The sequence below is a fragment of the Myotis lucifugus genome, unplaced genomic scaffold (genome assembly GCF_000147115.1).
Source record: "Myotis lucifugus unplaced genomic scaffold, Myoluc2.0 scaffold_138, whole genome shotgun sequence".
NCBI lineage: Eukaryota > Metazoa > Chordata > Mammalia > Chiroptera > Vespertilionidae > Myotis > Myotis lucifugus.
Window position 1 is genome coordinate 1,275,100 of NW_005871186.1, and position 14,315 is coordinate 1,289,414.

A 14,315-nucleotide genomic window follows, 5' to 3' on the forward strand; every position below is an offset into this window, starting at 1 on the left:
ACATCTGATGCTATGCAAGGGAAATAAATATTAGTTTGGCTTCCTGTTGTAGTAGGGGTGGGTTAGGAGTTCACCTGTAAGACATGTGGATTAATTCCCAGTGAAGATGCAATGTGTGTTGAGGCGGACACAGGCTCCTGATCCTCAGGCACGCTCTCTTCTAACATGGAATCCAAAACTGGCTCCTGGGTGATATCTACCATGTCACTGTCCAGTTCCACAACCCTCCCTAACTGCTCCACCTCTGGGCTCTGGCTCTGTAGACAGCAGAAAGATCAGGGAAGCAGCATTAAATTATACCAAATAGACATAGAGCTTCAAGACATGTAGTTTATTCAGAATATGGTAGGTAGTTTATTCAGAATATGATATCACAATATTAAATCCTGACCATTCTACACAAGAGGTAGCATTTTTGCAAAAGATTTAACAATTATCCAAAAATCCCCCCTAAAAGTACTTGGGATCCAAATGACGGTTCATAGAATCACCTTTTTGTAATATCATTTTCCAGTGTACACAGGGTCACCCTGCCTTCACTGCCTTATAGTCAGAAATCATTGGGAAAGAGAATAAAAGGCACAAATATCAAAGTCGCCAGTAACTGCATTGTTTTTAAAGAAAATATTTAAAAATAAATTTCTAGTTAATACAATGTGGGGCCTGAATTTATCTTTTGGGTGATTGAAACCTAATGTCAGCTGGACTCTACCTGTGCAGTACAAGGACTGTCTACTGTAACTTCCCAAAAGAGAAAACAAAGTAATATTATCAGGAACAATTTTAATCTGGGAATAATTCCTTTATGTTTAAAAGTGTCAAAAGTTGCCCTAGCCAGTTTGGCTCAGTAATTAGAGCATCAGCCCATGAACTGAAGGGTCCCAGGTTCAAATCCAGTCAAGGGAACATAGCTCAGCTACAGGCTCCATTCCCAGCCCTAGCCAGGGCGAGTGTGGGAGGCAACCAAGGATGTGTCTCTCTCACACTGATGTTTTTCTCGGTCTCCTCCCTTTCGCCTTCCATTCCCTCTAAAAGTCAAAGGGAAATGTATCCTATGGTGAGGATTAACAAACAAACCAAGTGTCAAGAGTTACCAAAAGAATGACTGCTCCCATTTATAATTGTAGAAAAATTGATGTCTGGATACATGGTGAATTACTAGTTAAGATGTGACCAATCCCCAAGGACTGCTTTAACAAAACTGGAAGCTAGATAATGGTCAAAAGGCAAAGATGATACTATATTTTACCTATGGGGGAGGAGGCTATAGGCAGATCTGATTATTTCTATGCTTTAAGATTCTGGAGAAAGTCCGGCCAGTATGGCTCAGTGGTTGAGCTTTGACCTATGAATCAGGACACAGTTTGATTCCAGGTCAGGGCACATGCTTGGGTTATGGGCTCAATCCCCGGTAGGGGCTTGCAGGAGGCAGCCAATCAATGTTCTCTCATCAATGTTTCTATCTCTCTCTCCTTTCCCCTTCCTAAAGAAAATCAATAAAAATAACATTAATATTTGAAGCAAACAGGCCTGTGTTCATAGATTTTATATATGCATAATATATAAATTACATAAAAATATAAAATATATATTAAAATATATATTAAAATGTACTGGATAACTTTAGATAGCTGCCATTTTATTTTTCAAAAAAGTATATAGGTGAAATGGAATTTTCTTCTAAATCCTAACCACTAGCCCTAGCAGGTTTGGCTCAGTGAGTAGAGCATCGGCCTGTGAACTGAAAGTTCCCAGGTTCAATTCTGGTCAAGGGCACATGCCCGGGTTGTGGGCTCGATCCCCAGTGGGGGACTTGCAGGAGGCAGCCGATTCATGATTCTCTCTCATCGTGGATGTTTCCATCTCCTCTCTCTCTTCCTTCCTCTCTGAAATCAATAAAAACATATTTAGAAAAAAAATCCTAACCACCTTTTTCCTTCAGAATACCTTAAACTTACTTGAAGGTATTGATGCAGTGAGCTAAAAACTAGATCTCAGATCAGCATTTTGGAAATAATGTTCTACCAAACAACATTTCTGCAACTGCCCCAATTCATCTATGTAAAGGTTTTTCTGCTAGAATTTTTCACTAACTTAAAAGGCATAAAAGAGATTACATAAAATTAAATCTTTCCAGAACCTGCAATTGTACACAGGGAAGAAGAAAACAACAGCCTGAAAGAACACTGTATTATGGAACTCAACATCTCTAAGAAGGCCAGGTGATGGTATGAAGATAGCCCTCTTGATTCTGGTATGAGAAGACTTGGCTATCTATTCCCAGTTCATGCAGAAGGCTTAAGTATTCTCATGCCAAATAAAATGTAGGTCTTTGGTACTAAAAACTGTGCAACCACTGGGAAATATGAACAATTCTCTAGAATCCCACCTTATTGTTTTAATACCGTAGCCTGTGCATCTAAACAACTCTATCCATTTCTGCTTCCCCTATCCAAAAGGTCAAAGGCCACCCACTTCCTCCATCAAATAAGATATCTGAAAAAGACCCCATATTCACTATACTCTCTTTGCCCATTTTGATCCTTATCACCTATTTTTCCTAAACCTTGTTCTGAAATATTTTTGGTGCTCCGTTTGTCAAAGAGCTCTCACCTACTCAAGTGTCAACACGGGATTTATAATTACCTGTTACTATTTGTGTTCTGGAATTTAAAAAGCCTAAAATCACTATTTGTCAATTTTCATCTGTCCACAGATGAAACTTTGCCCCACAGCTATATTTTTAGGGTTCTCCATATTACTTTTATTGGTAGAAAATAAGGCTATCTGACTCTTATCCTAAGAAATACATATGTTAAGATCAAAAAACACTTTGGAAAGAGATTATAAGACTATATGATTCAGATAAAATGAACATGTAAAACTAGAAAACCAAATCCATTTGTAGCATTTCTTTAGTTCAGAAGAGATATCTTACGGGTATTTTAAATGCTATAAAGATTATAAACATAGAAGTCAATATAGTTCCCATCTCCCACTTTCATGACTCCCTTCCCCTCACTCTGTATGTGCAAACATGAACATACATACACAAAAATCTCCAGAAAATGCCTCCTAATTATTTAATAAACCATAAAAATTGCACAAATCAGCAGCTGTTAAGAATTATAGCATGGAAAATTCCAAAGATTCTGCTTTTAGCAGCTGAGAGGTAGAGGATTCTTTACAAAGTAATTCTATACCATGTTCTCTTCTTTGAGGGAGTATGGCAGCAAAAGAAAAAAAATATTTTGTAACTTGATTGAATATAAACAACATTCAAATGAAAGTAAATCTTTTATAGGTGGCAAAACTACCTGATATTTAAATTACAAACCTTTCCTTACAAGGACAAAGGTTTATGCTGGTTTAACAATACTGAAAAAGAGTATGATACAAATAATTGCAATAAACAATGCAGCACCTACTTTCCCCAAGCCAAATAATTTGTATTCTTAAAACTTTATTTTCATAAAGATTATGTATTGTTATAATACAAATACCAAGATGTTACCTGAAGTGAACAGCTCGAGAAAAATGAAGTTAAAAACCCTTGCAGAAAGACTAACTGAGCTTTAAAAAAGAATCATGAAGATAAATAACAAGATTAAACTTGCACATCAGTAGTCAATAAAAGTAGGATTTACTTTGCACCAACCCACACAAAGGCTATCTTAAGTTGATCGCTGAGCAGAGAATTCAGCAAGTCCAAATGAGAGGGAGTTGTTTAAGAAAGACAATCTGTAGAAGGAATGATCCAAACAGCAAGAATTCTTTAAATCTCTCAAGTAAAAAAAACAACAGATGCCAGCACCACCTCATGCCCGCCTCCCTTGTACTTGTCTCAATGTTATTGGCAATATATTTGTACTCTTCAAAGGTCCAGGGGGTCATAAAACAGCTTTGTACTAGCTGAATGACTTGCTTTTAACTTCTGTATCATGGATTCCATTCAAATTCACTGTCCTTTCTCTACCTGGGGTGGAGGTGCTGGTTTGCCATTAAGAGCCATCTGGAATGGTGTGTCCTGGCCTGCAGGAGGCAAAGCGGCCGTCTTCAACTTCTTTGTACTAGTTTTGGATGGCCGTTCCTCTTCCTCTTCATCAGAATCTTGAAGGCCATACTTAGAAAAATGGGACACCTAAGGAAGAATCCAACAAAATCAATTTTAACACTATTATTCAGAATAGCTTCCACAATATTTGTACTTGCTATCCTGCAAATTAGCTGGAAAAAAAAAAAGTATAAAAATTTTATTTAGAAAACAATGAAATGTCACTTTACTGTTTTTCTAAGATTTAGATGATGTTTGATGCATATACTAATTGTTCACATAATTACTAAACATATTAATAGAGAAACTGAATCCACAAGAGCCATTACTATTTTCACATCAATATACTGGCTAGTTGTTCTCTACCACACAAGAACCTTGAATAAGTGAAATAATCCAACTGGCGAAAAAGAAACCAATTAGTTAAACTATCAAGGAAGGGAGGAAGTCAACCTCCTCATCCCAGATATCTTTAAAAGACTGACAATTATTTAGGAAGAGTTGATCTGTTAAAGAGAAAAAATTCTGCCTGTGTCCCTAAATAATGCCACATATTAGAAAATCACACCTTAGAAGTGTATCTAAATGCTCAGAGGATGGAGAAGAGGATTTGAATTGTAAGCCCATCTCTATATATAATCTATACTAATAAAAGGGTAATATGCTAATTAGACTGGATAGACCAGATGTCTTCCAGATGTCCTCCCAGAGAAAGCCTCAGTGGCTCGAGGGCCAAGGAGGGCCAGCAGTGGCAGCAGTAGCAGGGTGATGGGGCAGTGCCTTCCCCTGATCGGCCGGGTTGCCTCCTGCAGAGGGAGGTCAGACTGAAGCTTAGGGAGCAGGCCTAAGCCATCAGTAGGTCATCCCCTGAGGGCTCCCGAACTGTGAGAAGGGACAGGCCAGGCTGAGGGACCCCCCACCCCACTGCACGAATTTTCATGCACCAGGCCTCTAAGTCTCTCTATATAAAAGGCTAATCTGCAAAGTGTCCCCTTGGGAGTTCAAACACTCACTATGACGTGCGCTGACCACCAGGGGGCGGTGCACAGCATGGCGGGTGACCAGCAGCAGCGGTGGGGCGCTGAGGAAGCGAGGGAAGGAGGCGGCGGGGAGGCAGGGAACCTGATTAGCCCTGATCGCTGGCCAGGCTTAGGGACCCCACCTATGCATGATTTTTGTGCACCGAGCCTCTAGTAAAGTTTATAATAATTCTTATTGTTCTGGGGTTTAACTAGATGTGTAATTTGGAGCAAATCATAATGTATCTCTACATCTATTCCCTAATTTGAACATAAAGAGAATTTAAGAGCAGATCACTTCCAACACAAACATTTTTGACTCTCACTACAGTTAATAAGAAGGTTAAGTGACTATACCTTAAACACCCAAGAACCCGTTTCAGGACGGTACTCTTTGAACTGAGCTCCCTGTTTCCTTGAAACTGCTTCTAATCTCCCCTCATAGTTGATATCAGCAAGTCGATCTGGGCTCTTTATTAAACAACGAGATGTTTTATCTGTAGGCCAAACTCCATCCAATGTAACTTCAGCCTTCCTGTAACATACAACCAAGTAAAATGTCAGTGTTTCATATTTAAGCCCAGAAAGCCAACTAATATCTATAGAGATAGCAAATAAAGGTACCTATGTTACTTTGGATTTACTCTGCAGATGTTTCATGAACTTGAGTCTTGTCTCCCAGGTGATAAGCTCAAGAGCAAGGAATTACTAAACATCAACTAGCTCAGGATCTGGTTCAAGGGTCGAATTCCATTTATTCCAAACTACTATGGTATATCAATTATTTCCAGTCTAATTTTAATAACTCTTTAAGTTATGAATCTTTGATAGAATCCAGTGATCATAGTCAAGTGCTAAGAACTAAGTCTTAGTGAAGGTCTTGGAGTGCTATTGTACTTAATAACAGTAATAGCAGCAGCAACTACCATTGATGAACAACAAATGCTTGCAGAATGAAGTATTAGGAATATCATAGTATTAGCCATTAAATAATAAGTGTAAAGCTGACTATAACAGTGGTAATGTATCCTTTTAATATCAATACCTGAATTCAAGGACTGTGTCTTATTAATTTTAGGATGAATGCCTATGTATTCATTCTTTTGGATACATTCCTAGAGTGGAGTTGCTGGATTATTTTAAATTCTTTCAGGAATCATCATACACTTTTCTATAATGGCTATACCATTTTCCTTTCCCACCAATATACAAAGATTCTAATTTTTCCACACTCTTGCAAAACCTTATTTTTTTCTACTAACCATCCTAATGGATGTGATAGCTTATTGTGGTTTTGAATTGCATTTCCTTAATTATTAGTTAAGTTGAACTTTTCATATGCTTGTTCACCATTTGTATACCATCTCTGGAGAAACGTTTATTCAAGTCCCTTTTTAAATATTTGTGTTGAGCTGTAGTTCTTCCTTCATATTCTGGTTAATAACTCTTTATCATATGCATTTTCATTCCGTTGACTGTACTTTTTTTTTTAAATATTTCTTTATTGATTTCAGAGAGGAAGGGAGAAGGAGAAATAGAAACATCAATGATGAGAATCACTGATCAGCTGCCTCCTGCACGCCCCTTAGTGGGGATCGAGCCTGCAACCCGGCCGGGCATGTGCTCCTAGCTGGAATCGAACCCGGGACCTCCCAGTCCGCAGTCCGACACTCTATCCACTAAGCCAAACCGGCTAGGGCTGATTGTACTCTTTGATGTACAAAAGTTTTAAATTTTTATGTAGTCCAATTTGTTCATTTTTACTATTGTTGCCTGTGCCTTTTAGTATCGAATCCAGGAAATCCTTGTCAAATATAATGTCATGAAAATAAAATTCTTTATTCTAAGACTTTTAGTTTTAGGTCTTATGTCTAGGTCTTTGATCCATCAAGTTGATTTATATGTAGCATAATGTAATGGTTCATTCTTCTGCATGTGAATATCCAGTTTTCCTCAAATAATTTTAGACTATTCTATTCCCATTGTATGGTCTTGGCAATCTTGCTGAAAATTATTAAACCACATATGCGAGGGTGTACTTTTGGAGTGCTCTTATTCTATCTGTTCCATTAGTTTATATTGTCTGTCTTTATGCCGAAACCACACTGTTTTGGTTATTGTAACTTTGTAGTTAAGTTTTAAAGTCAGAAAGTATGAGTTCTCCAGTTTTGTTTCTTTTCAAGATTAGGTTGGCCATTCAGGATCCACTGAGATTCCATGATTTTAGGAAGGATTTTAATATTTCTGCAAAAAATCCCATTGGGATTTCAATATGGATGGATTAAATCTATAGATTGCTTTGAGTAGTGTGGATATCTTAATCTTAAATCTTCTAGTCCATGAAAATGGGCTATCTTTCCATTTATTTGTCTTTCAGCAATGTTTCATATTTTTTAGTGTACAAGTCTTTTGCCTTCGTGGTAAAGTTTATTGCTAAGAGTTTTATGCTGTTTGATGTTATAAATGAAATTAGTTTCCTAATATTTTTAGATTATTGTTAGTGTGAAGAAAGTAAGTTTTACATGTTGATTTTGTATCCTGCTGAATTTGTTTATTAGTTATAACAGGTGTTTTTTTTAGTGGAATCTTTAGACCAGGGGTCCTCAAACTACGGCCCGCGGGCCACATGCAAATACAAATATTGTATTTGTTCCCGTTTTGTTTTTTTACTTCAAAATAAGATATGTGCAGTGTGCATAGGAATTTGTTCATGTTTTTTTTTAAACTATAGTCCGGCCCTCCAACGGTCTGAGGGACAGTGAACTGGCCCCCTGTTTAAAAAGTTTGAGGACCCCTGCTTTAGACCTTCTTCATGTAAGATCAAATCATCTGTGAACAGAAATAATTTTACTTGTTCCTTTTGAATTTGGATGCTTTTTACTTCTTTTTCTTGCTTAATTACTCTAGCTCTGATTTCCAGATTAGTTATAGGGTTGTTCAGATCTATGGGTTTCTCAGATACAACCTGGTAATTCCCTTCTAGCACTAGGTTGTAGTAGAGTGTCTTTATTTTGAAATGATATTGAATTTTATCAAATGCTTATTCTGAACCAATGGAGATTATCATGTGATTTTCTTCATTCTGTAAATGGGATGTACTTACACTGATCTATTTTTGTGTGTTGAATCATCCTTGCATTCCAGGAATAAATCCCACTTGGTCATGGTGTATAATCCTTTAAATGTATTGTTAAATTCTGTTTGTTAACATTTTGTTGAGAATATTTACATCAATATTCATCATGATATCAGTCTGTAGTTTTGTTACAATGTCTTTGTCTGGCTTTGGAATCAGGGTAATGACTACCTCATAGAATGAGTTCAAAAGCATTCCCTTCTCTTCAATTTTTTGTAAGCCATTTGACAGGAATCAGTGTTAATTCTTCTTTAAATGTTCAGTAGAATTCATCACTGAAACCATCTGCTCTTGCCCAGCCAATCTTGGTAGTTTGTGAACATAAACAATTTTAACTGTGGCCCTTTCACTTGTGTAAGAGATATCAGAGGCTAATATCTCACACTAAAATATAGAGAAAGGCTTAAGCCTAGTCACCACAAAAAGTGTGAAAAAAAAAATAAACTACTACTTAAATTGTTTTTAGAAACTAACAGTTGGACCTGATAATATTAGGGGAAAAGAGACAAGAAGTCATAGTGTAGCATTTATCATTTATACTTTTAAATGAAAGTAGAGAAACAATAATCCCACACTATACTGTAAGTCAAAAAAACAAATTGCAGAAAAATGTATAATATGAACACATTTGTGTTGACAGAAATAACTGCAATTTAGCTGATTTTTTTCTAAATACATAAATAAGTTCATACCTATTTAGTCCTTCACCCACAGGAGGTTTTTGGTTATCATCTAAATAGACAATAACTTCTTTCCTTCGGATATGTACAATATCATCCAAATTTAGATTTGTCAAATTCACTTCTCCTTCAAAATAGATTGAACCATAACCTACAAGTCAGAGCAAATAGTTAAAAACTCATCCTGTATAGAGGGCAAATACCTACATTAAACTTCTAATTATCAGAAGGAACAAACTGCTTTAAACATTAATATTTTCAATCACCCAGCAATATCACTGAATGGGTTATTTCATCCATAATATGTATGGGTGACACCAAGTACACTGTTATCTGGTTTAACATCAGTATTTCTATAGCATTTGTTATCCTCAAAACAGCCTTCTTAAATCTCTTACCAAAGACGTATATAGCTGCTATATAAACAACCCTTAGAACAGTGGTTCTCAACCTTCTGGCCCTTTAAATACAGTTCCTCATATTGTGACCGAACCATAAAATTATTTTCGTTGCTACTTCATAACTGTAATATTGCTATTGTTATGAATCGTAATGTGAATATCTGATATGCAGGATGGTCTTAGGCGAACCCTGTGAAAGGGTCGTTCGACCGCCAAAGGGGTCGTGACCCACAGGTTGAGAACCGCTGCCTTAGAATCATAGCTGCAGTATGAGTTAAGATACCTGTGCCTTTTTTTTGAATACGATACCTGTTTTTCTCAAAGAAAATTACATTTGTAGTAATTTAATAATATAAAGTTGAACCTAAATATTACCCATCTTTTGTTAACTATTCAATTTTTTCACGTAGTATTCCTTGCTGTTTACAGTATTTTCTTTAATTGTAAAAAACTACAATGAGCAAAATAGCTACCAAAGAATGTTATAAGGCTCTAGTCTTGTTTTGTTACTTGTTTGCTATTCAGGCCAAGGTGGGTTCAAATGTAGGGGGAAAAATGGATTCAGCTATCCAGAGCTTTCCTTTATCTAATTACAAAAATAAGGTGCAGATCTCAGGCTTATATACTACTAACTCCTAAACTCATACTCACCTTTACGACCAATAGTGAAGTCAGAGACAATACATTCTCCTTTTTCATTGGTAATTTTAGCAAGGTCATCTATAGATGGAATAGTATAGTAACCAACCTTAGTGAGAACAATGCCTATGATAAAAGGAACAGAAAATATCGTATTAATTGTGACTGTCCTTTTCCCGACACCCATTAAAAACACTACACTATGAAAGGCATTCTATAAAATACATTCCAGGGAAAGCTTGCTTAATCTTTTTTTTTTAACCTGAAGATACCAAAACCCAGGGTGGAATGAAACTGCTTACATAGTAATTCGGTTGTATACATGAAACTAAAACTCCAAATCCAGTACTTTGAAAAATTTCTACATGAGAAAGTCCGAAAGTCAAATGAAAACTTAAAGGTCTATATAATTACTGTGTTTTGTTTTTGTTTTTTAAAAAGTATTAACTAGGTAGATTTCTGAAGAACTCAAAGAAAACAGAGCACTGATGTGCTTTTTCTAATCACTCCTTGTTCCATTTATATGTAGAGGTCAGGCTAACCTGCTCTATGAGAGAAAACAATTTAAGTTCAATATCAGATTAAACTCCAGCCACAGCAATGCCCACTTGTATAATTAACTTGTGTCTCTATTGGAAAGGTTTAGAGGGTTGTTAATTCTGGGAATGAAATTTTAAATTGGGAAGTGGTGCCCAGCTGGTGTGGCTCAATAGTTTGAGCATCAACCTATGCACCAAGAGGTCACCAGCTCAATTCTGGGTCAGGGCACATGGCCAGGTTGTGGGTTTCTATCTCTCTCTCTCCCCCTCTCCCTTCCTCTCTCTCTCAAATCAATAAAAACAAACAAACAAAAACTTAAGTAAATAGAGAGGTGGCAAACAAGGCCAATGAGAAAACTAAAAACAATAAAAAATCTAGGCTGGATATGTGAAAAAAAAAAAAAGGAGAATCATAATGAATTCATGTAGATATATACACACAAGTATATATACTTGGGATTCTTAATGTGAAAGTATAAAATTGTTTCCTTAGGGCACCAATTAACAAGAAGAGTTGGCTTACTCTTAAAAAAAAAAAAAAAAGTAAAAAAAAACATAGTAAACACACACACACACACACACACACTAGTGGCCCAGTGCACGAAATTCATGCACGGGGTGGGGGTGGGGTGTCCCTCAGCCCGGCCTGCACCCTCTCCAATCTGGGACCCCTTGGGGAATGTCCAACTGCCGGTTTAGGTCCATAAACCAGCAGTCAGACATCCCTCTCGCAATCCGGGACTGCTGGCCCCTAACCGCTCACCTGCCTACCAGCCTGATTGCCCTTAACCACTCTGCCTGCCAGCCTGATGGCCCCCAACTGCCCTTCCCGCCGGCCTCATGGCCCCCAATTGCCCTCCTTGGCCGGTCTCCCGGTCTAATTAGCATATTACCCTTTCATTAGTGTGTGTGTGTGTGTGTGTGTGTAAATATATTATTGATTTCAGAGAGGAAAGGAGAGTGATAAAAACATCACTGATGAGAGAATCATGAATCGGCTGCCTCCTAAACGCCCCACACTGGGGATCAAGCCTGCAACCCGGGCACATGCATGTGCCCCAACAGGAAATTGAACCATGACCTCCTGATTCATAGGTTGACGCTCAACCACTGAGCCATGCTGGCTGAGCAGAGTTGGCTTACTCTTAAATGCTTTGAACATTATATAAGGCAGTAAGATCACTATATATAGAAAAATTTTACAGACATTTCAAGAATAACTGTAAAACAACCCAAATGTTCACTAACAGAAAATGGATTAAACAAATGTGGCATATTTACATATTGAAATACTACTGAGCAAAAAGTGTTAATACGTAAGTCATGGATGCAATCTCATATAAATTAAGAGTTAAAAAGAATATGTATATATGATCCCATTTACATGAAGTTCAAGAACAGGCAAAACTAATCTATGAGACAAAAATCAGACTGTGATTGATTTCTGGGGATTGTGACACAAGTACTAACTTGCCAGAGTAAAAGAAATGTTCTAACTCTCGACTGAGGTATTAGACATATGAATATATGTTCCAAAATTCACTGAAATGAACACAAGATCTTTGTACTTCACTATAATTTATACCTCTATTTTTTAAAAAAAGGTAATGATATTTATCAAAGCCCAAATTGAGATGTAATATCAACACACACAGATGAGGCAAGCTCTAAGTTTTCAATCAAGACATTCTAATCTTATAGTTTATATTACTTGTTTCATCAATTAGTTGGAAAAAAGTTAATTAGTTCATTACGGAGGACCAGAGGAGGGAAGCAAGCAAAGAACTGAGGTGATGATTAACAACCATAGCAACAGCTACCATTTGAATGCTTACACATGTTAGATATTATGGTCTATATACTTAAATCTAATTCAGATCTCAAACACCTTATATGATAAGAAATAATTATCACTATCATTTTAATTTAAAAAACTATTAAGTAAACTATGCAAATTTATAAAGCTAAGGAAAGTATGAGGATAGTCTCCCTGGCTATAAAATTTGGGATCTTTAAACTATACCAGGATAATTAAAATGACATGAATTTAACTACTTCAAAGTTACAAAAGTATGTGAATATATAAATTGACCAAAGCATAAGTGGAAAGTTTTAAATGTTAACTTTTATAAAATGCAATAAAAAACATTTAAGAGTTTAGATAGATGACTTTCATTCTGTTGAAAAATCTGTGACAAACCACAAGAAATTTCAAATGACTGGTAAGACATTAGTCATGTACCAAAATGAACCTGACCTGCTGGATGCATATTGTAAGTACTATTTTCTATTTCTTCCCGGTCATCCTGCAGTGACTCCTCATGAAAAGAAGTCTCTTCACTGCTTCCTTCCAGCCCATTTCGCAAGGCAGCACGCATGTTCAATGCAACAATGGTATCATCCACACTGCTGCTGTTATTGTGTTTATTTCCAGCACTCTCTGGGGTTTGAGGAATGGGTTTTGCAATAGGATTAGCATAAAAACGAGACATAAGAGAATCATCATGTCCATCTTGCTGATGATTCTCATCAGGTTTGCTCAGGAAACTGAATCTGAAAAGGGAAAGTAAAAACAGTATCTTAACCCCTTGTAGTAGTAGTAACAATGATAACAGCTAACCCTTACTGAGCCTTTACTAGGTGTCTGACACTATTCTAGGTAATTCCACATATTAAAAATTCACTTAACACTTACTGTCACCTGGTAACACAGGTTACTATCATTCTCTCTAGTTTATAAAAAAGACAACTAAGATACAGAAAATAAAGTAACTTGCCCAAGGTCACAAACCTATAAATGCTACAGTTGGAATTTTAACCCAGGAAATCTGGCTGTAGATTTTGTGCTTTTAACAGATCTATTTTCATGAATAAATGGCTCTGAGCATCAAATTTTTAGTTAAAAAAAACAAGGTGCTTTACTATATGGTGATCAAATAACCAGTGGTGAGTTTCAAATTTTTAAAAAATAAAGAATTTAATTTTTAAATATAATCATCAAGATATTAGAAAATATTTAGTAAAAAGAATTCAAACTAAAATTTTATCCAAAGAGAAAAAAACAGGAGTAAAGATATATATAAATAAATTTTTCACTGAGTCATTCTGAAATAGTAATAGCAAATAATCTAAATGTCCTCTAATAGAGAACTGATTAAATTATATAGTTATTAAAAAAGAAGGGGCAGATGTATTCATATTAATATAAAATGGCATTTATAATAAATTAAATGGAAATAGAAAATCACAATATATATATCATTCATGTATAACCTTTATAATGTTTATCTGTAAGAATATACTTATAAACAGATTTCTAAACTGTAAGAATATATACCAAACTATTAAAGATTAGTGCATATACTTCCACTTCTTTCTTTATACATTTTATATATTTCTATAAGTTATTTTTCTTTTATTTGGTTACAATGACTATCATTCCAGTACTTTTCATAAACAAAATATTCCTTATTTTAGGGGAGGTAAATGTCAAATGTATGTTAACCCTGTTCAAAATGATATACATGGTTATCAAAATAATTTTGTAAGACTGAATCAGAAGAGCTCCAATTTTTAAGGTCTAAAGAATTAAAAAAGCAAAAACATAATTTTTAGGTGCTCATCTGCTATAATACTTGTACACAACATTCGCCAAGCTTCATAAATTTTCATAGAATGAATAAATTTTAAGCTCAGAATCTTTTCAAAATGGGAATAGGGCCCTGGTTAGTTTGGGTCAGTGGATAGAGCATCCACCTACAGACTGAAGGGTCCCAGGTTCTGGTCCCGGCCAAGGGCGCATGCCCGGGTTGTGGGGTCGATCCCCAGTAGGGAGAATGCAGGAGGT

At 36.1% G+C, this 14,315-nt stretch overlaps 1 protein-coding gene across 13 annotated transcripts in view; it reads right to left on the reverse strand.

Annotated features, from left to right (window-relative positions):
* The window catches only part of NUP98 (nucleoporin 98), a 108,500-nt gene that overhangs the window by 25,261 nt on the left and 68,924 nt on the right, over positions 1-14,315 (reverse strand). For 12 of the 13 annotated variants that reach the window (XM_023758792.1, XM_006094508.3, XM_023758786.1 and 9 more), the window contains 6 exons: positions 12,726-13,021; positions 9,942-10,055; positions 8,902-9,040; positions 5,431-5,608; positions 3,977-4,141; positions 75-257 (listed from right to left, as the gene is read on the reverse strand). In XM_023758792.1, the coding sequence (XP_023614560.1) occupies positions 75-257; positions 3,977-4,141; positions 5,431-5,608; positions 8,902-9,040; positions 9,942-10,055; positions 12,726-13,021 (1,075 nt within the window). Of the gene's footprint in view, positions 1-74; positions 258-316; positions 4,142-5,430; positions 5,609-8,901; positions 9,041-9,941; positions 10,056-12,725; positions 13,022-14,315 lie in introns of those variants that run through there. The other variant, XM_006094510.3, reaches the window with a different exon arrangement.